We start from the raw sequence: 27,171 nt of genomic DNA, 5'->3' as shown, positions 1-27,171 counted from the left end.
TTTTTGATACTTTAAGATTATTTTAATTTTTTAAAAATAATAAATATTATTTTAATATATTTTAAATAAAAAGTAATTTTAAAAATCTCAATAGTATTTAAAATATATAATTTAATAATATGAAATAAAACCTGGGTTGGGCACCCCGCTGGTGGACAGAAATCCGGGCCCGATCGCTGGCCTAGGCAAAGATAATTATTATAAATAGAAAGAAAGGAATCGCCGATATAAATTTTCAAGCATCCCTAGCGTCGCCATGTCATTAACTTTTATGCTAGGTCTGGGGTTCGATGCCGAGAGTAGGGTTTTTCTGTCTTTTTTGTCCTCACCATCTCCAAAACCTCACTGACCGTAGCAGGAAAAACCCTAAAACCCTTGAGTTTTAGTTAGCTAAAACAATACATAATCTATCTTGAGAAGCCCAGAAAACTCACTTGTGTGATAATTCTGTAAGGCTCGCAAGAGATGCAGCAAAGAGCTCAAGACATAATTTACACGAAGCAGCCTTACGTCGAGGATGTCGGTCCCCGGAGAATGTAAAGTGTTCCTCTAATTTTCTGCATTTTTTGTTCTTGCTGTTTTGATAATTAGTAATCTGGTTGGTATAATACATACAGTAAAAGCATTCAATTCTCGACGATGTCTGGATCGGATATTCTGAAAGCCTCTGAATGCCAAGTCCATTTAGGCCAATACTATGACGCCAATAAAAAGGCAATCGTAGGTGGTCTGTTGGATACTCGCATGGTAATTTCATTCTTCTTCTTCTTCTTCCTCTTCTTTTCATGTTATCAAATGAGAAGAGGAAGGTGAATTTGTTCTTGTTTCATCAGGGAGCTCCAAATAAACATGGTACCTGTCAAACTTGTGGCGGATCCTTCACAGACTGTCCAGGACACTTTGGATACTTGAACCTGGTCTTGCCAGTTTATAATGTTGGGTATTTAAGTACTATTTTGGACATTCTCAAGTGTATTTGTAAGGTAATTGCACTCCACTGCTTTGTTCATCTTCATTTTTTCATCCCTTGATTTCTTCAGAGTGTCAGTATCTCTCTCTATCCGGGTTAGGTTTATTGATTTATTTATGGATATATCTTCGGCAGCCATAGGTTATTTGAATGGTTAAGCCATATATCAAATGGGGTCACCAAATTCTCGCTTACATTGCTCATCTTGTTCTATCAGATGAGTTTACGATTGAGTGTTGCCGCTTATATTGCTTCTGAATGCATAGTGTTTCTATGTAGTCTTGTTCCCGTGTACTCATCGATGAGAAATTACGCAAAAGTTATTTGAAGAGGATGAGAAATCCTCGGACCGAGCCTCTGAAGAAGAATGAACTTATGAAGGAGATTGTAAAGAAATGCAGCAGCATGGCAAGCAGTAAAGCAGTGAAGTGCTTGAGATGCGGATATATGAATGGTTTGCCTTCTGCTGTCTCTCATGTCTAATTATACTTGGATGACTGCATGCTTTTAACATGAATGCGAGGAAAGCTTGTTTTCAGCTACACTGGTAGCCATATAAGGTTGTTATATGAGCATTATAATGTGACATACACCCAGTCATCGCATCGGAAGATCCCATATATTAATCTGTAAAAGGTGATCAGAGTGTGTTTGGGCTGCGCATGAAATTGGTTTTCAAAGTGCATGTCTTTATATAAAAAACATCTGAAACACCCCCAAAAGCATCAATTTGATGCCTTTTCAGCCCAAACATACTTTTGCAAAACGTGCACCACGTTACCAAGCACACTAAGTCGTCAAAGTTTTGTTTATTCACATACCAAAATTAGTTGAGGATAATCAACCTTTCCTCACGATCAAAAAAATACTCGTAGCCATATTAAATAGGGAATGCCTTTATCTAATTTGCAATGACATCATAAAATAAGGAGATTGGAGTGCTCTTGCCTGTTCAACAAATTTATGAAGTATACTGGAAAGATTCTTTATGATCCTTATTTTTTTCCCATTCTCAATTCACATCATATTTGTTTGCATTACTGAACAAGATGCAAGATTGAATATATTCTTGTTTGCTTGAGATCACATTTTTCCAGGTGGGAAACAACTCATAAAGTGAAATTATTCTCAAGCCATTTTCTAATGTGTCAAATGTGTTGCTTTGGGGTTTGCAGCTTTCTGGAAATTCAGCCTATTAGTTATTAATTTGAATTTCTGTAGTTTCCAGGTATGGTAAAGAAGGCTGGGTCTGTTGTGGGCATCATTCATGATCGTTCAAAACTGAGTGATGGATATTTGGAAGAATGTAAATCTGCAATTGGACACACAAGAGAGGCTAGGGCGCCTATTGGTCTGGCTACTTATATTCTCAACCCTGTCAGAGTGCTGTCTCTTTTTCAAAGGATAGTGGAAGAGGTATAGTTTACTACCACTGGGAAGTTTTGTGTAAATTCACTTGTTGCTCTTATTTGCCTTTGACTAATGTTAAATGCACTCAATTTTCTTGTATCACAGGATTGTGAATTGCTTTACTTACAAGGTAGACCTGAGAAGCTCATTATAACAACCATTGCTGTGCCACCTATATCTATCCGACCTTCTGTTTTTACAGAAGGCTCCCAGAGGTTTCCCCAATAATTATTTTCGTAGCATTCAGTTTAAGTTGTTTGTGGTAGTGCATCATCATAGAATTTTAAATATTCTTCTGTTCCTATTTCAGCAATGAAAATGACATTACGGAGCGGTTGAAACAAATTATTCAATTCAATGCGAAACTTCGTCTTGAGTTACTGGAAGGAAGAAGGACCGGGATCAAATATCTGGTATCATAGAGGATCTTGAATTTGTTAGTGTAAACCCTTTAGATATAATTGGAAGTTGAATGCTGCGACATAGTGGCCATTATAAAAGTTTTATATGGGTGCAATTTACTTTATTGCACTTAAATGATCTTGTATCCACTTCCCACTGCATTTTGGATGTGTTGTTGAACTTTTGCTTGATTATTATTTGACACTTACAATTACCAGCCTCCACTCCTTTTTCCCTCACTTCCCTTTTATCCCATCAAGAAAGAGAAAAAACATACAGCCATTCTTCCAGTTCATCTATTGGCCTTGTTTAGGTAGAACATCAGATCAGCAGAATTAAGGCTAGAAACAATTAGGAAAGAAGTTGGAACTGAGAATGGAATTTAGGGTTTAAGAAAACCTCTAGTTTCTGAAGTTCATTGATTAAAATAATAATACACTGGCTCTGAATCTGTTTTACAGCTTATTTATACTTACGTTACAATAAAAACTTCAATCGCAGCCAATATTAGACATAATTTTAGACATCCAAATATTTTAAAAATCACATGCTAGGGATATAGCTACTAACTAATAAAACAGAATTACTGATTAATAAAATAACTATAATAAAGCTTGTAATTTAGGAGACATGATGTGAGTTTTAGATATTTAGAAAGATTGCTTGCTTTATGTATGTTCAGCTGCCTGCACCTTGCTTTGCAACTTTTTTCTTTCCACTCCTAAAATCCCCCGATACTTTACCTTGATGCCAAAGTAACCTTTTCTAGAGCTACTTTAGGATCAGTACCTAAGCTTGCTTGATTATGGTTAGGCTATCCAGAAAACCCACAACAGTGAAGAGCATCACCTTTTCTTATTTTTCTTCTTTTATTACTTTCTGACTCTGAGTCTTCAATGGCCAATATAATTAATTGTTCCATATTTTGGAACTTCTAGATATTATTACGTTTCATGATTCTTCCCTGTTTGTTTGTTGACTCAATTATTTTCTAAACTATTCTACATCTGTTGAGCTCAAATAATGTATTGTTTTACATTGCATATCTTGCAAAAAGTGCCCTTTTTGGTGATACATACATTAATTATGGCTATTAAATATAGTGCAACCTTATCTATTTTTATTAATGTGAAAGCTAAAGAATTGATGATGTCTTGTCTCATCTATGGAGGGCAAAAAGATGAAAGTCAATTTTCTCTTTTTGCAACCTTTTGATAATAGAAGAAAATGTTTTGTACGAGTATTATTTTTCTTCATTATCTTCACATCTGTCTACCACTATTTGTTATGATACTATTCTTATGTTGAAGATTTTTGTGTAGATTGGATGGGATGAACTTCAAGCTGTAGTTACACTATATATAAATAGTGATGTTCGCATACCATTGGATATGCAAGTAGGAAGGCCATTGAGTGGTTTTGTTCAGCGCCTCACAGGAAAGCAAGGTCGATTTCGGCAGAACTTAGCAGGGAAGCGTGTTGAGTTTACTGGAAGGACTGTTATATCACCAGACCCTAATCTTAAGATTACTGAGGTTGGGCATTATACTGAACTGAATGACTAACTGGCTGTTTATTTTTGTCATTGGCTTTCTATTCTATCCTTTTGATTCTCTACTGGTCTAGGTAGCAATTCCGATCCATATGGCTCGGATCTTAACTTATCCTGAACGTGTTACTCATCACAATATTGAGAAGTTGAGGCATTGTGTCAATAATGGATCTTACAAATACCCCGGTGCAAGGATGGTCACATATCCAGATGGCTCATCAAAGTCTGTTCTCTTACTCTCACCTTTTAATGGATGACAGTCTTCTTTTTTTAATGATGTGAATACATACTTTATTCTGCAGGATGTTGACAGGTAATTACAGAAAACGCATTGCTGAGGAACTAAAATCTGGTTGCATAGTTCACCGTCATTTGGAAGATGGGGATGTGGTTCTCTTTAACAGACAACCAAGCTTGCATCGGATGTCTATCATGTGCCATAGGGTGATTATGATTAATTTCAGACATGCAAAATTGTTTTCTGTAATATTCTTTTGTTATTTCATGCAGCTTCTTTGCTTTGTCCTTGCAGGCAAGAATTATGCCTTGGAGAACATTAAGATTTAATGAATCCGTTTGCAACCCTTATAATGCTGATTTTGATGGTGATGAAATGAATATGCATGTCCCGCAAACAGAAGAGGCTCGGACGGAGGCCTTTTTGCTGATGGGGGTAAGTTGTTTTAGATAAATAGATCCCAATGCCATTTATAGTTGTGCCTGTGGAAACCTATCAAGTGATTATGGTTGAACTTTAAATTTAATTTTCACATTTAATCTACATTAATGTGATAGCATTGAGGATCCCTGCATAACATGCTTGTTCCTTTTGCTTTTATTTTCAGAGATTCCATTTTGTTCTATGAGATTTTGTATGTTCCTCAGGTTCAAAACAATTTGTGTACACCGAAAAATGGAGAGATCTTGGTGGCCTCAACCCAAGATTTTTTAACATCTTCCTTTCTCATTACAAGGAAGGACACTTTTTATGACCGTGCAGCTTTCTCCCTTATGTGTTCTTACATGAATGATGGCATGGATCTTGTTGATTTGCCAACACCTTCAGTACTTAAGGTTAGACACAAATACTTGCCTGCATATCTGTTGTAAACTACTTATTTAGTGTCAATCCCATGGCTGGCCAAAGTGTAGGTTTCCATCATCTTCATTCTCTGTTTCAATTTTGGGTTTTATGTTTAATAATTCTTTTGCTGCACTATGATTTGGAGTTGAGTACCAAAGGCTGTTATTATAGTTTATGCTAGTTGTCAGTCTTCACAACCTTCTAGGCTTGGGTCTGGAAAAAGGCTTCATGTTGGTAGAGTAGAGTTATGTAGAGTGATTTTTATGCTAAAACTTCACCATGAGGAACCAACATCCTAGTGCAAGAAGAATTCCACTCTTTTGTGATTATATGTTAATGTCATGGTTTATTGGTAACCGTGGTCTGTGGTGATCATGATATAAATATTGTCTATTTATATGTTTTCACGTACATTTTTGTGCATACTGTTGGACATATAAAATTAGTTTCAATATGATCTATTGATGAAAGTGTATATTTTGGCAAAATAATCAAATATTCAGTGCCTATAGTTCGGCAAAATACACTGATCTAGGTAATGGATGTGGATGGTTAGTAAGGAACCCGATTGAGGAACTTTTTTCTCTCTCAGGATATTGAATTGACAGATGCACTAGAGTTGCGAGACTGATGCATCCTTCGCATATTTTTCTTTCTAAAGATTTGTTGGATTTGGATCTTATTAAAGATCAAATTTGATAACTCTAATTTCCAGTATCAGATCCATCAACTTTGGGCCAAAAATGAATAGGGAATAGGTTGGAACTTGCTTTGAACTCATTTACAACTCTATTCTAGCCTATCAATTTCAACTGATATCACTTTTCAGAATTGTGGTGCTAAGTCTTTGGTAGATGTGGTCCCAGTTTTGTAGACTATGTTAAAGCACGCTCTAGTACAGCAGCTTGATTCAAAATTAATGTTCAATTTCTTTTTGTATCTATTCTTGCCCGATTGGTTGTAGTTTAGAAATTGGATCGAACATTATATTTTATGGGTTTAAGTTTAACTGTTGGAATTGGATAGATGAATTGGTTGTCCTTTTTTTTTTTTGTTTTCTTGGTAGTCTACAGTCTAGATTATCCTTTTGTTTCCACCTTTGAGACTAATGCAGATATTGTTATGCAGCCAATAGAACTTTGGACTGGGAAACAATTGTTTAGTGTTCTATTGCGGCCACATGCTAATGTGAGAGTATATGTAAATCTTATTGTTAAGGAGAAAAACTATTCCAAGCCCAACAAGGAACACAAAAAAGAGCGAGAAACAATGTGTCCTAATGATGGTTATGTTTACTTCCGTAACAGCGAGTTAATTTCTGGACAACTTGGGAAGGCGACTCTAGGTGAGTTTTTTTTGTACATTTTAGATGTTCAGCAAAGGTTCATGCTTTTAACTGATAGTCTTTGCACTTTTTATTATGTTTCCATGCAATTATGCTTCTCTCTTGTACCTGAGTTTCATAATGATGGCTGTTGAACTATTCTTTATTTTTTGAAAAATAAACCATCTGTCACTTGTACTAGGGTTTTATGTGTTTTTTAATCCTTTTTGGTATTTTATCCCATTCAAATAATAAAAATGGAAGGACAAATGGATCTGGTACTCTATGAAACGAGACATTAGGAGTCATCTGCTGTGCAATCTCTGAGATGAAAAAAGAAACAAAGAAAGATGAGTTTGATGGATATTCTGTTGTTATGAGTAAACTAAGTGAATAGATAGTTGTTATAAAATTAGTAGGTGTGGTTCATTTGTTTGTTTTTTCATTGAGTTCTGACATGTGCAAGGCGGCGCTTGTTGGTCCTTGTAAGTAAAAACCTTTCTGATATTTTAATAGAACATCTTGAAATATTTAGACAGTTTATCATCATCAGTATTTTTTAGCAAGAACAAAGGAATAAAGAATCTCTAAATGGCTGCAATGGAGACACAGAATTTATTAACTGAGTTCTTGTAACTACATTACTTGACTTGCTTATGAAGTATATAATATAAGAAATTGAAAAATCTTCAACAACAAAAAATTGTGCACAAAATTTGTGTATGCCAAAACAGTTTAGTTTAGGTAAAAACCACTCAAAGGTTAAGAGACTGTTCCTGCAAAGATTCCCCTGCTCCTTTTTCCACAAAACCCAGAATATGGCTAAAGTTATAAAACTTTGTCTATCATCTTTGCCTCTTCAAAAACTTCATGTCTCCAAGCATTTACATTGACCGACTGAGATTTTTATAGTTCATTGAAAACCCTCAATGCCAAAAAACACCAGCGTCTACAGTCTTCCAGTTGAAAGCACATGTAGAAGTAAATAACTAATTGATTTTGTGGCTTTTTTGGAAAAAAAGTTACTCAACTACTTGGAAGATTTTTGTGAAGATACAACCTCCCAAGCTCAGGCTTCTTGCCAAAAGCTATATTTCTTGAGGCACACCCATTTCCCTGTGTGGAAAGAAAAAACGGAGCAAAGGTAAAATAGAAGTTCAAACTATTTAGTGCTGTATCAATTGTCATTACAAACCAGGTCAACATACTTCTAACTTTCTAGGGAGTAAGATCATATTCTTAATAAGCCTCTTTTACATGTATTATGCTTACTTAGCACATGGCAAAGCTAGTCTAGTATGATGGAACACTGGCAAACCTATGTGGTGGAACAGATGAACAGAACATGCCATGACATGGCGAAAGGTGAGCCTCAAAACAAGGTGTAAAATTGGCCATAAGACCATGTATGTTTTTCTCAATTTGTTGTCTGTTCACTTGGGATTCTGACATGTACCTTGATATTTCCTTCTCACATTTGAGTCCTGATCACAGGAAGTGTACTCACACTTGAATGAACCTATTTTAGCAATTTGAGTTCTACAAGGACCACCTATAGCTCTGTTTGATGATGGAAATAGGCACCATGTTTGAGTCTATTTTCTCACTTCACAACTTTTTCATGGGATAACTGTTGAAGTCATTGAAGTTCACATCAGCAAGACATGTGCTTGTTCGGCCATTAGCTTTGATACTTGCTGGAGAGATGAATATTAGGGAGTTTCCTTAGGTGATACTTTCCACAACCTTTTCATGCCAAAACAGAATCCATTTTTCCGATTAAAACCAACAAAAGTAGAATTTTGCTCCTGTCCTTCTCAAATAGATTTGACAATGCTACAACCACAAATATCCCTTCGTTCCTCTATTCCCTTTGTTAAAGTATGAATTGTTGACCAAATAACTGGAAAAGTGACTAATGATTCAGACAAAAACTGATTTGTTTATGAAATTTGTCAGTTAGGAGCTTTATTGTGGTTTAAGTAACACCGTGACTGAAACTTTGCTCATGTTGCTAATTTACCATCATTATTCAGTTCATTCATTGTGGATCTATGGGTGAAGGGCCAATGGATATACTTCTCCTGAATGTTGATTAGTGTAGAGTTGTTATTGGCAAAGCTAATGAATCATCTAGAAGCCTTTACTAGTCTAGGCTTGACGTGCTATTTCCACCTCAAATTCAAGTGGAACTTGCTTTTACTATGCAAGATGCTATTAGTATTATTTATGGGTTATCTCTGAATTTGTGCTTTCTTGTTCTTGAAAATGATAAGCTATTTTTCTTGAGTTGTTTTAAAAAAATACATGTGATGGTAATGCTTTTATATTTGGTTATTTTCTTCTAGCATGCATGTTCTTATAATTGAGATGCTACTCCAGGTAATGGCAACAAGGATGGTCTATATTCTATTCTTCTTAGAGACTACAATGCATATGCTGCTGCTACTTGCATGAATCGACTAGCTAAATTGAGGTAGCTACTTGCAAGTTCTCTTATTAACAAATTCTTTTTGCTCATTTTGGTTAATGTGCTATGATATTTGATTTGTTTTTGTTTAGCTGGATTCCTTATGCTTCATTTTAGTTAATGTGTATGTTTGTTTGGTCTTGAGGTATTTCTCATGTTCACACCTGAGAATCAGTATGCGCTTGGTGCTGTCATATGGGCAAATTGAAAGTTTTTACCTTGCTATTTATTTCCTGACTGAAAATTTTGCTTCACTTGATATTTTAAATTGTTGTCCCATTGGTGTTCTAATGAACTTGTACTATTTGTAAGTTAATATAAGCCGTTGATGTCAGACAGTTTCAAGAAATTTTCCAACTGAAAGTTAGCTTGGACTACAGTTCGGAAAAAAATGAATATAAGAGTTTGAAATTTAAAAAGTTTCATTGGTTTTGATCTTTTACTAATTCGGCTTAACACCAAAGCATTATTGGAGAGACAAAGATAGTAAGATTTGTGGAAACATGCAATGTATTCGAAAATTGTTTTGGGTTGGAAAGGAAGTCTGAGATTATTAGAAACTGATTGATGTGGGACAAGTAAGATTTGAAGAGAAGAAGAGAAGCAAAAGAAAGAAGAGAAAGAAAAGCTAAGAAGAGGAGTTTCTAAAGAAGAGAAGAGAAAAGATGCGGAAGAAGACAAAAAAGTAGGAGAGAAATTAAAAGTCCTTTTAACTTTTTTAATCAATTCATCAAAATTGATCATAATGTCAAAAATTACATATACATAATAAAACCCTAAAACAACCAACTTTTGGGCTTTTAGCCCAATAAGATTGGAAAGTATTTTTGTCTTAGAATTGTGTTTTTCAGTTTGATGGATGCCTTATCGTCTTTTTTTCTCTACTCCTTTCTTCTCTCTCTCTCTCTCTCTCTAAAATTTCTTCTCTCCATAAGAATCATGCATAACAATCTTTGAAACTTCTACAAATGGTATTTTAGGATGGAGTAATCCTTTGAATTAACCCTTAATCAAATGATATTAAGTATGTAGGTTACATTAATACAAACATGTCTATTTAAAGAAACCTAATCCAGTTTTGAATTCTTGGTTGAATGTTGAATCACGAGATCATGTTGCAACTAGCTGCAAGATGTATTTCTATTGTTTCTAAAGCCATTTTTGATGCCCATCAGTATTGGACCTTTATGGTTTTACTATCAGCTGATGCCAATTCTTATTTTAACATTGATAATTTATAATGACAATGCATTTTTCTTTCAGCTGTTAATGTAAATAACTATGTATTTAAAGTCCAGGAAGAAGTTGACTGTAAACCCTTTAGTTTGATATGTGCTTTGTTGATTTAGTATAGTGGCCGTTTCATGAGGTTCACCATATCAAAATCACTCCTGGTTGTGACTGGAACTTGGTTATGGTGTTTTTAATTTTTAATATTGTTTAATTTGCTCCAGCTTCATTAGAATATGAAGTTAGAGCTCTTGCTACCGCTGGTCGATTCCTATGTAATGACTATATTGATTTATCCTCATCTTGGTTATTAGTGGTAGCTAGTATGATTAAAAAAATGAACTTTTTTTCCCACTATTTCTTCAGGCAATGCTATCTAAGCTTGCTGTTTTCCTGCCTATTTTAAATATGATTCCCTGTGGCTTTATAATTTGTGTTCAAAAGAAAAATGAAATTTTTGTCAGCAATATTTGCTTATTGTCTCATCTACTTTGGTGGTGTCTAATTACATTGTATCTGCCTGAATGTAGTGCTCGCTGGATAGGAAATCATGGCTTCTCAATTGGGATTGATGATGTCCAACCAGGAAAAAAATTGATCGATGAGAAAGGGAAAACAATTTCAAATGGTTATCAACATTGCAATAAACTAATAGCTGATTACAATGGAGGAAGGCTTACGCTTAAACCTGGTTGTGATGCAACTCAAACACTGGAAACTGAAATAACTGAGAGATTAAATAAGCTTCGAGAGGAAGCTGGGGATGTAAGGATCTGGCATTAGGTTAAATTTTAGTATTTTTATGTGAATGAGTTCAATGCTCATTGGCAGCTTATTTTAATTGGTTTGATTACTTTAGTATTTACTCTAATATAGTATTGTTGAGTGAGGACAGGTTCTTGGCTTTGAAATGTAGTCAATGAAAGATTCTGCTGCTTTTTTGTTCTTAAAGTCAATTCTTTGATGTTGCAAGTCATTGAGTTAACCTTTTGTTGGTTGATGAAGTACTTTGCGGCACTAACTTGATTTTATCTGAACAGGTATGCATGAAAGAATTGCATTGGAGAAACAGTCCATTGATTATGTCACAGTGTGGATCTAAGGGTTCCCCTATCAATATTAGCCAGATGATTGCATGTGTTGGTCAGCAATCAGTTGGAGGTTCCCGTGCTCCTGATGGATTCATAGATCGAAGTCTCCCTCATTTCCCTAGGAAATCCAAGACCCCTGCTGTAAGTAGAGTATTTATTTGTCTTTTATTCTGGTTCAAAAACTTAATCTCACAGAGGCATAGTCACCATCTACCAAACATTATCGTACAACAATAGACTTGCTATTTGCAGTGATGGATACTATACCTTACGCAGGATCTCTGAACTGTATAAAATCAGCTATTGTTTGAAAATGGGAATTCATATGCTTTTATGCTCTCATATTTCTTCAGATGCCTGAAGTGTCTGGACATCAGTGTTGTAAAGCACATGTGCTGTAGACTACTTTGCTCAGAGTTGTCATTCTGCCTAAAATACTCATGTTGGGTGACATGGCAAGGGAATGGGAGTAAAATCTGAGTGGCATGGCTAGATTTTTTTTGGATATACCAGCTTTGTGGAACAAAGTTCCTTATTGAGAGCTTTGTTTTTCTGTCTTCTTTATCTGTAACAGTCACAATATAGTTGGCTTTGTCCAGAGCAGTTGAGTCCCCCCCTCCCCAGTTTATCCAAAGGGATATTAGTTTGCCATGCTATTGCCATTACAGTGGGCTCTCATTGAATTTATGGTTGAATGTAAAAGCCTCCAGTTTTATTGGCTGGGTAACATCATACTCATGTAAGACATGCTCAGGTTTACTCTTAGAGATGCCCATAAATTTGTGGGCATTCAGTTGTGATTGTTACTAGGCCAACAACAACAAAGCCAACAAAGAAACAACTTGTTTTAGTTTTTACTAGAAGATATGCATGCTATTAGGTTCTTTCTTTGGGAAGAAGAACCCAGTTATTTCTATGAGCGATTTGTACTTGTAGCCAATATCTGATCTAATGTTTGACAATTCTGTATTGTTGTTTTGTGTCTGGGTTAAGCTGGATGTTGCAGTAGGTTGACAACCTATCTAAGCATGTTTTGTCCTTCTCTTTTATATGTAGTTGAAGGGGGGAAAAGATCCATGCAGCCAATGCCTACTAGCTTGGAATTTAGAATTAGATGGGTTGATTTGCAAAAAGCATGTGTACTTGTTTTTTTATGACCATATGCCATCTGTGTTCTCAGAAAATCATCCAGGTTAATATTTTGTATATGTTATAGAGTCCATGAATGGTATGATCTTGGCAGATTCAGCATTGTTGGTTTTGAGCCTGCATGGAGTTGGAGGGTTGCAGTAGGTTGAAAACTTGTCTAAATATGCTATGCTGTTTTCTTTTATATGTATTTTGAAGGAAAAAGAATTATCCATGAAGCCAACCCCTTCTAGCATGGAATTGAGATTTTTTTTTTCTTGAATTGAGGCAAGCATAATGTGTACACTTAATATTTTTTATGCCCTTATGCCATCTGGATTTTCAGGAATTCCGTTTTAATTTTGCTATCTTTGAAAAAGATCTCTCTTTTTTATATAGTTTCTTGTTAGGGAAGTTATATTCAGTTATTACCACTGATTATTGTGATTTGTTTATTTATATGATAAGTAATTTGAATGAAATTATTGACTAGTAATTAAGATCGATGAAATGAGTAGAATTATTTACTCTGTAGTAGACTAGTAGCCCTTGAAAGAGTTTTCTGTCAACTCTATCAATTTCTCTGGTCAAAATTGGTTTGGATATTTTTTTTTTTGAAAATTTTCAAATGGAAGTTCTTGTTAGCATCTCTATTTGTTATTGTTACTAACATATTTGAGTGTGTGATGGACTTAGATCCCAATTCTCTAACTAGTAGCTTAAAGAAATGCTTCATCATTTGGCTCATAGCATAAACAATACATTAGTGTTTTTTTTTTTAATTCTTTTTTGGAAGCATGAACTTGTGAAGCAAATGAGGTATTGTAATCTTTTGTGCAGGCTAAAGGCTTTGTGGCTAATTCCTTTTATAGTGGTTTGTCGGCAACTGAGTTTTTCTTCCATACCATGGGTGGGAGAGAAGGTCTGGTGGATACTGCGGTATGGATAATCCTTTTTTTCCTTTTACTACTTATCAATTTAAGATTAAAATATGTTTAATATTTTATCTTATAGTTTCATTGCTTCTTTGTTACTAACCCCTCATAGGTAGTGGCTTGTGGAAAGTTGATGTCATGCTTATATATTAATTCGAAACTCAATCTAATGCTTTTTTTAATATAAATTGCTGGTAAAAGTCAGGCTGTTTTTTTTTTTTTTTTTGCCTTGGAAAAAAAGAATGTTCATGCCTGATTAATGGAAGATCTTCCATAATATTTGTTATAAGAAAATTAGAGATTTAGTTAATTGGGAATCTATTTAGGTTTTCTTACTATGAAAATATTCTATGTTTTATTACATTTTAGGGCCCCATTTTGGTTTTAGCTTTAATAGAATTGCACATTTTTATTTTTATGTTTGCTGTTGAATGATTAGTGACAATAGCGTTCTATCTTCCTCATCCTTCTCTCTAGTTCTTGTTTCTCCCTTTATCTTCTTTATTTTTCTTTTCTTTCTTCCCTCTTCTCCTCTTCAATTACTGCCATTTAATTGGTATCAATATCAAAGACCAGCCTTGATCTATCCTAAACACCAATCTTCCCTTCAATCCACCATGGATAATCTTTTAAATCCTAAATCTCTATTTTCAGAAAAGAAAATAAAAAAGTTGCTACCACATCACTAATGATGATACCGAGGCCAAATGTTTTTCTATTTTCACTAAAGTTAATTTGTCTTAATGCTTTCCCTAATATGGAAGCTTTCTTAGCACCAAAAAAAAAAACCCATTATTTTGCTTGAAATCAGGGAGTCACAAGGTTAATATGAAAAAGTAGTAGCCAGTTAGCTTAAAACTAGAAATATAAATATCATTTGAGGTCCACCGCTAATCTTCTTTTTGTATTATTAATTTTTCTTATGTGCTTGACCGGAAATGTAGTTTCTTAATGCTGTTCCTAGTTTTGTTCTTATTTCTTTTGATTGTTTCTTTCCCTTTTCCTTCTTTTGTGATATGGTTTCTGTGGTCACCCAGTTAACTAGAATCAAAGTTTTGAGTAAAATTTAGTTCCCTATGAAAAACTCTCTCTTGGATATTTGACTACGAGTTTTGCTTTAATTTTCTTCCAAAAATATTCTTTTATGCTAAGGCATCCACTAATAATAATAATAATAACAACAACAATAATAATAATAATAATAATTACAACCTTTGTGAAAGTGGCCCATCTCATATCAATGAGAAGTGTGAAATAAAAAATTATATGGTAGTTAATATGTCCCCGTAGTTTTGACCTGTTAATGTGGATCTTGATGCCCTACCAATTGCCATATGTCAATGGCCCAATAGTATGGCAGGGTGAGTTGGGGGTTTCAGACTAGAGGAAGATGGGTTTATCTTGAGATTTGAAACATGTTTTTATGTAATTTTTTTCCCTTCAGGTGAAAACTGCTGACACTGGATACATGGCTCGTAGACTGAGCAAAGGATTGGAAGACTTGTGTGTTCAATATGATAACACAGTGCAAGATGCAGGTGGAGGTATAGTTCAATTTCTTTATGGAGATGATGGTTTGGATCCTGCTATGATGGAAGGAAAAGCAGGGGTTCCTTTGAATTTTGATAGATTGTTCATGAAAGTTAAGGTTTGTTGCCGTGCTTATCTTCAGTGAATTTCCCATGATTTTTGTGAAACTTGATAAGACTATATATTGATTAATTCCCACACTCAGGCAACCTGTGGTGCTGAAGAGGATGAGTACATTTCCCCTTCAGATATCTCAAACATTGTACAAAGTTTGCTACTAAAGCATAATGGGACTCTTGATGGAATTTGTTCTGAATCCTTCAGAAAAAGTCTTAGTTCTTTCCTTGGGGATCAAGCTAAGAGACTGGAATGCTTGATGAAATTGGTTGATGGTTTTGAGGTAGAGAATTTTGAGAATATAAAAAATGTTGAAGGGCTCACAGGAATTTCTAAGAATACAGAAAAGATTGCTCAGAAGGTCTCTGGTATTACTGAAAAGCAGTTGGAGGTAAGTATCACTTCACTACCATTCAAATGAACTGATTGATACCTGTGCCTTCATGGTTTAAATTTATCTGCTATTTCCTTTGTGTCAATGGCTTCTTTTCTTTCGGTGTCATGTTGTTATAGCACCATATGAGTCAGTAGAAACTGAAGGGATATAAATTAATTTGTCGAGAGTGTTTTTGTTTTCTAATGCTTTATTAATTTTAGTTAACAGGGCTAAAAAATCAGGCAAATAAAAATTAATCAGCCTCCACCATCAGAAGTAAGGTAACGTGCTAGATGTGGGACCACTCTGGAATTGGGAGCTTGAATAAGCAGTGGACAAATGGGAGCTTGATGAACTTTCCCAGCTACAAATGTGTAGCTTTTTTATCTAAGAAATTTCTTAATTTAAACTTGGTTTTCCTCGTAACTGGTATTTCACATCTTTGGAAAACAAGTGGCTATGATTCTTTATTCCACTAAATAAGAAGTTGACACACGAAAATTTGTGGTGCTGGTACTACCAGCAAGAGTTTTATATTCTCAGAATAATAGGAGTTTTCAGATTAAATTCATAGTGGAAAAGAGTCATAGTAGATAACCTTGTGTTGTGAATTGTGATGATGAGCTTGAAAATTTTGCAACCTTTGAAAAACAAATTTTGGTGTGGTCATTCATTAGCTACAAGGGTCTAGGATCTTACTTTATTCTCAAACCTGGTAGTTCAATTGATTGGTACTCCTCTAGTCTCTTGTTTCATAGTCATAGTAATCTTGTTCTCACAAGTCCTTCATTGACACAACATTTCTTTACTTAGTCATCGGTATATCTCAAAAGGTATTGTGAAAGACATCTTCTCTTAATCATCTTCCTTTTAACTCAATATGATTAGTAGCAGAAGAAACCATTTATAACAGGGAGTATGTCATGAACCAGAACATGTATGGCATTTGACAATGGAAAAATTTTCTTTTTGAGGTCATGCTTTCTTTCTTGAGTTATCTGAAATTGAAGCAAACACTATCCTTAAAAAAAAGGATGTTTGACAATGCCTTGTGCAAATTAAATGTACTTACCCTTTTTTACTGTTCCCTGAAAGAATGAGTAATAAGGGTGACAAATTGGCTGACCCATCTCCTGTGGATTCCTTAGAGGTAGGTAGGTAGGTATCAAATGGATGTTGTCACTGCTAAAACAGCCTCTGGAAGTTCATTTGGATGCTCCAATATGTGTATTGATCAGCATACAAAACATGTATTTTTCAATTTGAGAAAGAATGGAAATGGAATTGAAGTGGTACTTGATGAGATCTGTGATTCTTTCTAATGTGACAACAATAGCACCATGAACGTGTAGTAAAATGCAAAAACAGGAATGTCACCAAAGGTTCCAGAACAGTGTCCAGCCCCAAAAGCTGGCATGCTAAATTAAACACTTCTGCTAGTTCACGGGCATTGTGAACAACAGGAAAAAATGTATAGAAATTATTTCTTAATTTTAATGTTCTTGGCAGATTACCAGTAGATTGGACATTTTGTAGCTCATCAGCTTCAGTTCAATGGGTAATAGGATTGAGAAGTAATGATTCCAGGTTTAGATTTTAGCAATAAAAAACCTTATCATGTGTGTTTTATTTTTTATGGAAGCTTAAGAGCAGCAGAGCTAGAAAGAAACAGTGGGAGAAATGAATGCAGAACTAGATGGAATTTTTTGCTTCTCTCTCATTCAGTTTCATATCGTAGAAAGGTGGTTAAGCCCATTTATAAATTGATCAAACGTATGATTAATATCTATACATGGAAAACACTAGTTTTCTAGAAGTGGAATCCTCTACAGTGAGGTGATCAATCCTTTTGTTATTCAATGAAATGGCTTGATTTAGAAATGTTAGTTTTTTCTAAACAATTTGCTTACAAGGATTTTTTTTACACTGTACTGTATATCTAATACTAGATCAGGTCTTTACTGTTTCCCTTATAATTTGTAGTGAACTGTCTTTAATGAGTGTTGATGCAAAATCAATTTTAGGTTTTTCTGAAAACCTGCCTTGATCGCTATGTCTGGAAAAGAATTGAACCTGGAACTGCAATTGGAGCAATTGGAGCTCAAAGTATCGGAGAACCAGGAACGCAAATGACATTAAAGACCTTTCACTTTGCTGGAGTTGCGAGCATGAGTATCCTTACTAATTTCACATTTTTATATTGGCGATTGACACTTTATCTTGTAAGTACTTTGGCTATCGTTATGTCTTAAGTTGATTTCTTAGCATTACTTTAGATATAACACAGGGAGTTCCTCGTATTAAAGAAATAATAAATGGTGCCAAAAGGATCAGCACACCTATCATTACAGTAGAACTTGAGCATAATAGTAATGTAAATGCTGCTCGAATCATAAAGGGCCGCATCCAGAAAACTGTTCTAGGCCAGGTATGCAATCAATTCTCTTGTTGGGTTTGAATATTTGATATAATTTTCACTAGTCTCTGATTAGTTGTTGTAGGTGCAATCATTGGTGATTTCAGCTTGTACTTTCTTTTGGCATCATTAATTACACCTTCATTCATCCATTGTTTACTGAACCCAGAACCCTTTTGCACAATTGCTCTCTGCTCAACTCAGCAAAATTCTTATAAATATATTCATTGTTTATCAGCTCTTCAGATTTCTATTTAAGCTTGTCATCCAGTTTCTTTTAAGTTCAATTTTGTTTCCTGATCTTGTTTTGCAGGTCGCGAAAAGTATAAAAATTGTAATGACTTCAAGATCAGCATCAGTAAAGGTTACACTTGACATGAAAACAATTCGTGAGGCACAGTTATCCTTGGATGCTAACATTGTGAGAGAATTGATTTTAGAAACTCCAAAGATTAAGCGGAAGCTGCAGGTGAGAACTTTTCACATGGTAGTGTTTAGCATTTGCAAAGTTATAAATGTTAATCATTCCATGGCAATGTTAACCTGCAGCGTATTAATGTTTTAGAAGATGGAAAGTTGGAAGTGTTTCCAGGTGGTGACAGAAACAAACTTCATTTTGAGCTTCATTCTCTTAAAAATATGCTTCCAGCAGTTGTAGTAAAGGTGAGATTTATAGAATTGTTGGATATTACTTATCTAGAGAATTCTGCATTTTCTTTTCACGTGGTCATAATTTTTATGAGTAGATGTGTAATTACCATGTTATCTTTGGATGGTAGGGCATAAAAACAGTTGAACGTGTTGTGATTGCCCAGAAGAAGCTTGATGATGCAGAGAATGATCAAGGTGGCCCGAAATACAACATGTTTGTAGAAGGGTGAGTTTGCTGTACTACTGTCTTTTTTCCAATCATTTACTTAAGCTGTAACATATTTTTTTATGGTAAAATCATTTTGTGCCACTTTATATTAATGCCATCAAATACAACATGCTCTTATAAGGGTGTAAAATATGTTTCAACTATTTAGATTGGGGTTATTAGTGCTTCCAACCTAAAAGCCTAAGCTATTCGGGAGAGACTCACACATGCCTTAACTAAGATGGTATTCATCGAAGTTCCATTTTGAGGATCATTTTATGCACCATTAACATGTTGCGGTCATACTTCTGCTTGTACTTTATATTTTTGTATGTATCTTAATAGTTCTGTGATGAGAAAGAAAGTGCTGCCGCGAATCACATCATGTGAATTCAAGTAACCCATGTGTGGGACTTCAGGAAATACAAAGAATGATTTTGGAAAAAACAATGCTGATGTGGAAAATGTAGAAATCCTTTTTCGTTGGGGTTAGTTGAATTAACAATGAGATTTTCAATCTTACTAGGTGAATCACTCAAAATGGACTATCCACTCTTCTTTTTTTTAATGAAAGAAAATAGAAAATAATGATCCCACTCCTATTTATTTAGGTGAATCACTCAAAATGGACTATCCACTCTTTTTTTTAATAAAAGAAAATAGAAAATAATAATCCCACTCCTATTTATTTTCTTAAACAAAACAGGAAAGAAGAAAATCCTCTCTAGTCTTCATTCTGCTCATCTCATTGACTCCTTATCTTTATTGCACCATTTAGATTCTCATTTGACTTTAGGAGTTCAGACAACACTTTATGTCAACCTTATTTTAGTTTTTGTCTACAAGTTGCACTAATTTATGCATGGAAGTTGTAAGAACTGAAGTGCAACTGTGAAGCATGCTTTGTAATAGGCTACATGCCCTAGATGGAAACATCCCGAGTTTCCAATCTTGTTAGCCTAAACGTGTGGTGGGTCTCTCTGGAACTGCATCAATTTCCTCCTAACCACTATTATTTTAAAGTCCATTTGCAATATATCTTTATAATGGCTGGCTATTAAGGAACTCAAAAAATCATTTGAATATATCCATGATCGAGGAATCACAAACAAAATTAAAAAATGGTTGATCTTAGTTGAGACTTTTCATCTTGCTTCGCGGTATTTAGCTACTCATATTATTGATTGTGAAAATGCAAGTTCCTGCATATTTACAAGTGATTAGTCCAAAAGACATTAAGAAAATTTTTAATCCATGTGATGGGAGTGAGCAAGAAAGTAGAATGTTTTATGTTATGCTGCATGGCATTCTGATCATGATCTATGAATTGATTGATCTTGAATCAATCATGACTCTAACATGCTGCATAAATATATTTGACAGATTGTTAGAAGCTTTCCATTCATAATGTTTGATAATGTTTTGTGAATCTGTTTAGCACGGGTCTTCAAGCTGTTATGGGGACTGATGGTGTTGATGGTCGGAAAACAAAAAGTAATCATATCATAGAAGTCCAGGAAACTCTTGGAATTGAGGCTGCCAGAAAGTGCATCATTGATGAGATAAAAGGAACCATGGAAAGTCATGGAATGAGCATAGACATACGTCATATGATGCTTTTAGCAGATGTGATGACTTCCAGGGTTAGTGATTTGTTAAAATTTTGTTATCTTTAATTTTTAATTGAACCAAAAGTGGTTCCAACAGATTTGGATTCTGTTTTACTTTTCTGAATATTCATTTTATGGGGAACAAAATGTGAATGATGTTATAACAGGGTGTTGTTCTTGGAATCACAAGATTCGGTATTCAAAAGATGGACAAAAGTGTGTTGATGTTGGCTTCATTTGAAAAAACATCAGATCACCTCTTTAATGCTTCTGTAAAAGGAAAGGATGACAAAATTGAGGGAGTAAGTGAATGTATCATAATGGGCATCCCAGTTGCAATAGGCACCGGTGTACTCAAAATTCAGCAAAGGTAAGAATACAATATATAATTTAATATTTTTGAATACCATGTTTTTGTGCTACTGATGTTCTAGCCATGAATTTGCAGTTATTTATGTTATGTGCAAAGCTGATCGTTTGTATGTTATGTGCTTTGCTTATTGTTTCTATAAATTAATTCTACTTATTTGTATAATGGAATTGAGGAAAATTGTCATTCTATGAGCTCCAAATTGATGGTTTACTGAGATTTAACTTTTTTTTAAGATTGCTATTTTAGGAAGAAATGTAGAGTTCAATTTTTCTTATGAAATCAAGACTATCAAATAGGTTTCTCCTATTTCTATTAGATTTTGCTAGGTTTTAGTTTTCCTGTTTCTATTTGGTTTGGTGTCTAAAAATCTCAACATTCCTAGGAGGAATTAGCTCTGTGGTCCTTATAATTTAGGGGTTGTCTCCACCATGTCCTTACATTGTAATTGCAGTAAATGTATCCTTGATTATGGACATAATTCCCAACAGATCCTTTGTTAAAAAATTTCATCCAAGCTAACAGATTTTGGTATGTCACTTTATGCGACCAAAAAATAACTAATTTATGACTGAACTAACCTTTCTAATTTGTGTCCAAATCAAAATAGAAAACAAGCCAAAAATCACCAAGAGAAAACTTACCCTCCTCAACCATCACCTCCGTTCAAATCCTTATGAACAAAATCCCCTTCATCACTACCGCCCACTTCACCACTATTGAAATTCTCAAAAACCAGATCTGTACCTCTCCCTCCACTGTCACCAACTGCCATGAAAACCCACCATAATCTGTGGCCAAAAATACTGGCACCCACAACCTAGTCCTGCGATTCCACCTCACTGTTAACAAATTTAAAACCATCATATATGCAAACACCATTTGGCTCACCTCAACATCCCAAATCCACCACAGTCTCGACTAGTGATGAAATAGCATCCTCAACCATTGATGCATTTTTTTCTGCTATTGCACTTTAGATGTTGCAAAGAACAAGACCTAAATGGCTTGGATCTGGAGGAGTACTTGGCAAGTACTAGTTAAATTGGTGAATTTTAATGTCTCTAACAAGATCCAAATGAGTGGTGTGATTAATGTTGAATATTTAGCTATTTGATTTTTAATTTCCATCTCTTTGTTACCTCGTTCTCCAAATCATTTCTTTTTCTTTTTGTCTTTTTTAAATTGTTGAATAATTATCTGATTTATTTATTATTACTTAATCACATCTGTGTAATGGAAGGAATTGGTAAGTGTTTCGAGAGCTTAAACTTTGAATTGGTTTATTATAAAAGGAGTACACATGAGTGTGTTTTAGTAAGTTCAATAAAATTAAAACCATTTGTGAATGTTGACAAATAAAAGATTATTTTTTGATTGACTAGCCATATTAGTTTTGTCATAAATTAGTTATTCAGGGTCACATGCAAGTTGCATGTCAAAAAGGATCTATATGAGATTATATCTATATTCAAGGGCAAATTAGCTGCATTTAGGCATGTTAGGGGATATTGGAGAGAACCCCTAAAATGTAAGGATATGTAAAGCTCCCCCATGCCTCGACATTCAAGTTATGTTATGACTATGAATTATCAAATCAATTGAGTTTCAGAGAATTGGTTCTCTTGATTTCTGTTCTTGTTGGTGGTTCTACATAAGACTCACAAAAGCTTTGATAACTCATGTACTAATGGTGCTTGGTGAGTTTTATCAGTGGAATTGGTGTCTTTTCTGTTACATTTAAGGTAATGATGGATCTAAAATTGGAGATTTATGCTCCTATTCCCCCCACATGGTCTTCTGGTTTCACTTTTCCGTGTGCATTATTGTTAGTCTGGTTCCTTTATATTATTTTTCAGCACCTAGCACATCAGATTTTTACTGGAAGTTACTACTTAATGGTGAAAGCTCCAGCACTTCTATAGTCCTATAGTACTGGAATTTTCTGTAAATTCCCACACCAAAAAATGTCATATGTCCATTTCACCACTAGATGAAGCAGCATGTAATCTCCAATTTCTCCTCTTGTAATAGACTCTCTGCCCTCCCTTTAAAGCCAGAACTCCATAATCACTATCATAAATCCAAATCAGAGAAGTTGACTGTCATAAACTAAAGTATGAATTGCTTGGGAATTGACCCAGGGTTAGTAGCAATGCGGATTTATAAAACTTGAAATGCAAAGTGATCTTTCTCTAATTTATCAAAGCTTAAACCTGTTTTTATAAAAGAAAGTCATCCACTAAATATAAATTTATTTTGCAACAAATTAATTGTGGATGTAACAATCATCAAAATTGGTGTAAAAAGTTACTTTTATCCTTGCATCCCATAAGCATCATTGCTAAAATGAATACTGTAGAAGAATCAGGATTTGCGACAGGTGACCAAAGTGATCTCTGAACTACACCATCAATGGTTACTTCTTTCTTGTGTGGTTAATTAATTGATTATAAAGGCTGCTAACAAGACCATGAATTTGGTAATGGAGATGTAGGAAATTTTGAAGTTTGCTCCAAGTAGAGGTGGGGGGTTGTGAGGGAGGCTGAAAACTTATAGATGATGGATAACGGAGTGTGATATAATGTTAACAGAGGTTCACTTTTTAATTATCTGATTTGGCAAAATGGACTCGGCATATTTTGGTTTGGGGATGCACTGAAAACTCAGGACTACGGAAGTACTGAGTTTTATCCCTGCTTGTTGGTTCATTGGTTAGGAATCTAATTTCAACATTTAAAAGAGCAAATAAGTTTGTGTTATTACTGAGCATAGCGAGGATTTATACCTTCTGCTGCCTTTACTATTTTCTTTGAGTATTTTGCTACCTTTACTACCTCGATATGTATACACGAACACTTGATCACCCGTAATTTTCTGATAAATCTTACTCAAAAGGTCTTACATTTTACTTCTATAATCATAATATTCAAGATATGCTATCTTGTCATTGTACCTGGAAATTATAAATGAATGCTTCGTCATCTGTCTATTTCTGATAAATCTTACACAAAGGTCGTACATTTTACATCTATAATCATAATATTCAAGATATGCTATATTGTCATTGTACCTGGAAAATATAAATGAATAATACTTCATCACCTGTATATTTCTGATAAATCTTGCATTGAAATGTCTTGTTTTCTTATATGTATGATCAAAATATAAGACATATTAGATTGTTTATTGCTTTGTTTTGTTTACCTTTTTTTAGTTGTGCTACAGCTTTAGTCAGTATGCACAAGGAAACAGCATTGTTACCCAAGCATTGTTGAGATATCTGTTTATGCCCCAGTAAACAAATGAAATTGATCAGTAAAATTGAGAAAGCTTTCTTCTCATTTATCGACGTTTTTTTTTTCTTTTGCCATCTTTCTTTATGCTTTACTGCATTAGAGATCTATAGTGTGGCATTGTTTTGATGGACTAGGTTCCTTTAGTAGTTTCTGAAGTGTGTTTGGTTTGAGGGTTTTGGAGGCAACAGAAAGGAAAAGTAGGGTTGAAAACCTTTATTGTCGTAGGGATGCTTTATAAGTTTCCATCCATGATGCAAGTATTGCTTGTGTTCATAAGGGTGTATTCTAAAATTTCAAAACTAAAAGAGCTGTTTGTGAAATCCAAATGACCTATCATCTTAGAGGAGATTTCTGCGGTTTAGCCGTTAAAATAATTAAGAGGGGAACTCGGAAAACTGCCTCCCTCTTTGGAGCTTCTTGAATGCCGATCTGCATGCTTTAAATTCAGTTTTCATTTATTTTTGGGAATTAAATTTGCTCGTAGGCTAGTGCTTAAATAGTTTCTTAGTTGGGGGATTTTCTTAAGCTTGTATGTGCCAAATGCAGCAAATCACTTCAGTCTTACCTATTTTTATTTTCTCTATGCAGAGTTGATCCACTTCCGATGTTGGATTATGGATTAGATCCTATCATCTCTTGAAAGTCATCAGCATGCTTATGGAGTTATATATGCTTGCAAATTCTCCAGTCGACTTGGTGCACATGCCTCACTGTCACTTCCTGAAGGTTAGAGATGTGCATGGAAACGTCACTGTGAATTGTTGGTTCACTTTTGTTTTAAACCGCAGGATGAACTTCTAAAAGATGGTATTGAAACCAAACATCCTCGATCCCTCTACCATCTTTTGTTGGATTCCTAACATGTATATACGTATACACACATAAATTTTTTGTTCAGTTTGGTTTCTACTTGGAAAAAAAATAACCAAACTGAGTTCCTTTTTTAAAAAAAATGTAAGACCACAACCAAATCAAAATTAGTTTAAACTGATAATTTTCGATTCGGTTTGATTTAGTTAGTAGAGGTTAAAACCAGAAAAACATGATTCTCTTTTTGGAGGTTTTTTTTTAATGGGTTTATAAGGCTTTTAAAAGCTATTAATTAATGTAAAAAACATATTAAAATTGCCTCTCTTTTTTATTTTTGTCTTTTAATTGAATTTTTTTGTGACCATTGATGTGCTTTCAGAAAACTTTTAATTGATTTAAAAAACGTGTTGCCTATTTTTTTCTTGTCTTTTTTATCTTGAGCTTGACTTCAAAATTTTTCTGGATGAGCTATTCACCATATCAATTTATCATGCTTTTTATACTTTAGTCACGTGAACGAACACAATGATGCAAACAATAACCATCAAGGAAATTATGGGTTTTTAGGGGAAAAAACACATTGATCCATCAAACCAATTTAGTGTAATTGTATGTCAAAAGCCAGGAAAAGTAGATGAAGGGATGGTATTTAATTGGTAAAACGAAGCCGAGATATTAACTTGTGTAATGCAAGCATCTTTGTATTGTTAATTACTTGACTCAAGATAATTTGTAATCGTAAAGTTAGCAGGTTGTGTAATGGGAAGATAATTTATGAACTAATTTTTTTATATATATAATTATTTTGAGAGGATAGAAGACAAAAATCAAATAAACATATATAGCTATGAACTCAAATATTACAAAATTTTGCTGAAATTTCCCTTAAGAACTGTAGTTGTAAAATTAACACGAAGAATTGTAACAAGTGATAAATTAATGGTTAAGAGCACCACATGAATTTACCAATAAAAAATCATAGGGAAAGAACACCTAAATTATGGACAACTCAACACTTACATTCGATTCAAAAGGGGAAAAAGATGTTGGTTAAAAAAACAAGGAACCACTTATAGATCGAGACAGATGAAACATTGGTCATAGATATAAGCAGATATGTGTCTTTGAGCCATGATTAAAATCTCTCCCTGGACCAATTAATGTCCAACTAACAAGTGAGTATATTTGGTACTGTAGTACTGGTTATAATTATAATTTAAAAAAAATTATTTTATAAAAAATATTTTTAATTGAGATTAATTTCAAAAAATATATATTTGATTAAAACTATAGTTGAAATTAAGATTAAACAAAAAAGTAATTTAATGTGTATGGTTAAAATAATAGTTTTCAAATTAAGGTTATATATATATATATATGTTTTTGAATTTAAATATTGTAGATTTAACTACTGCTATTACATCATGAAATAAATAATATTGATATCAAATATTTTTTACTGTTTCATTAAACTATGTGCAATTTCATAATGTACGAAATCTATCAAACAAAGATTATATTTTTCATGGTTTCTTAAGTTTGCAACAACATTAGGTAAAATATCATCAAGAATAAAATTGAGATTGCGTTCAAATTCTGTAAATCCTACGTTATCAAGCGATTTTGTTCTAATTTTTTTGAATAAAACATAATTAAAAAAATAAAAATTAATTTTTTTAACTAAGTCAAACCGGATTCAATACATTTAACTTTGTACCGGACCCAGACCGACCGGAATAGTACCTGAAATAGTATAGAGTGACTTCACTATTGTGAATAGTGGAGTTTCACTCTCCATTATACAAAAGCATATAGCAACTAGGGGTGAGCAAAAAAACCGATAAACCGAGAGAACCGGAAAAAAAATAACTGAAAAAACCGAACCGAAAAAAAAAACCGAGTTAACCGATTAAAAAATCACAAAAAAATTCCGGTTCGGTTTTGTTTTAGTTTCTAAAATCTAAAACCGATTAAACCGAACCGAACCGAACCGATTCAACCAGATCAATCCTTAAAAAAATAACTATAAATAGAATACTTTTTCTAACCCTAAACCTAAAACTTAAACTTTGCTCTCTATATTCCCTGCACATAAAAGCAGTCGTCCTCCCTTTCTCTATGCATCCCTTCTCCTTGATTGGAGAAGGAGATTGAGATGGTGCTGCATTCCCTACACACAAGATCAGCC

General features: G+C 34.2%; 1 protein-coding gene across 1 annotated transcript; it reads left to right on the top strand.

Moving 5' to 3' along the window:
- The first annotated feature begins 259 nt into the window (after nt 1-259).
- Nucleotides 260-25,214, top strand: NRPC1 (nuclear RNA polymerase C1). The gene is made up of 27 exons (XM_011007263.1): nt 260-536; nt 618-747; nt 834-983; nt 1,250-1,424; nt 2,199-2,386; nt 2,486-2,595; nt 2,691-2,793; nt 4,105-4,317; nt 4,409-4,557; nt 4,637-4,778; nt 4,867-5,007; nt 5,220-5,408; nt 6,547-6,763; nt 9,125-9,218; nt 10,973-11,207; nt 11,483-11,674; nt 13,502-13,600; nt 15,041-15,244; nt 15,332-15,634; nt 17,644-17,791; nt 17,896-18,047; nt 18,349-18,504; nt 18,585-18,698; nt 18,815-18,912; nt 20,333-20,537; nt 20,672-20,874; nt 24,762-25,214. The coding sequence occupies exons 1-27, from the start codon at nt 466-468 to the stop codon at nt 24,811-24,813; spliced, it is 4,233 nt and encodes a 1,410-aa protein (XP_011005565.1). The 5' UTR covers nt 260-465; the 3' UTR covers nt 24,814-25,214.
- The last annotated feature ends 1,957 nt before the right edge of the window (nt 25,215-27,171 follow it).

The sequence above is a fragment of the Populus euphratica genome, unplaced genomic scaffold, assembly GCF_000495115.2.
Source record: "Populus euphratica unplaced genomic scaffold, PopEup_1.0 scaffold310.1, whole genome shotgun sequence".
NCBI classification, from domain to species: Eukaryota; Viridiplantae; Streptophyta; class Magnoliopsida; order Malpighiales; family Salicaceae; genus Populus; species Populus euphratica.
Note: the sequence above shows the minus strand (reverse complement) of the source record. Positions and strands in the feature narration are given on the sequence as shown.

Bases quoted from the DNA above. Each gene is read 5' to 3' on its own strand.
- NRPC1 (XM_011007263.1), top strand. From the start codon at position 466: ATGCAGCAAAGAGCTCAAGACATAATTTACACGAAGCAGCCTTACGTC. The intron at 984-1,249 runs GTAATTGCACTC...GTTTCTATGTAG, and splicing joins TTCTCAAGTGTATTTGTAAG to TCTTGTTCCCGTGTACTCAT. The intron at 20,875-24,761 runs GTAAGAATACAA...TTCTCTATGCAG, and splicing joins GTACTCAAAATTCAGCAAAG to AGTTGATCCACTTCCGATGT.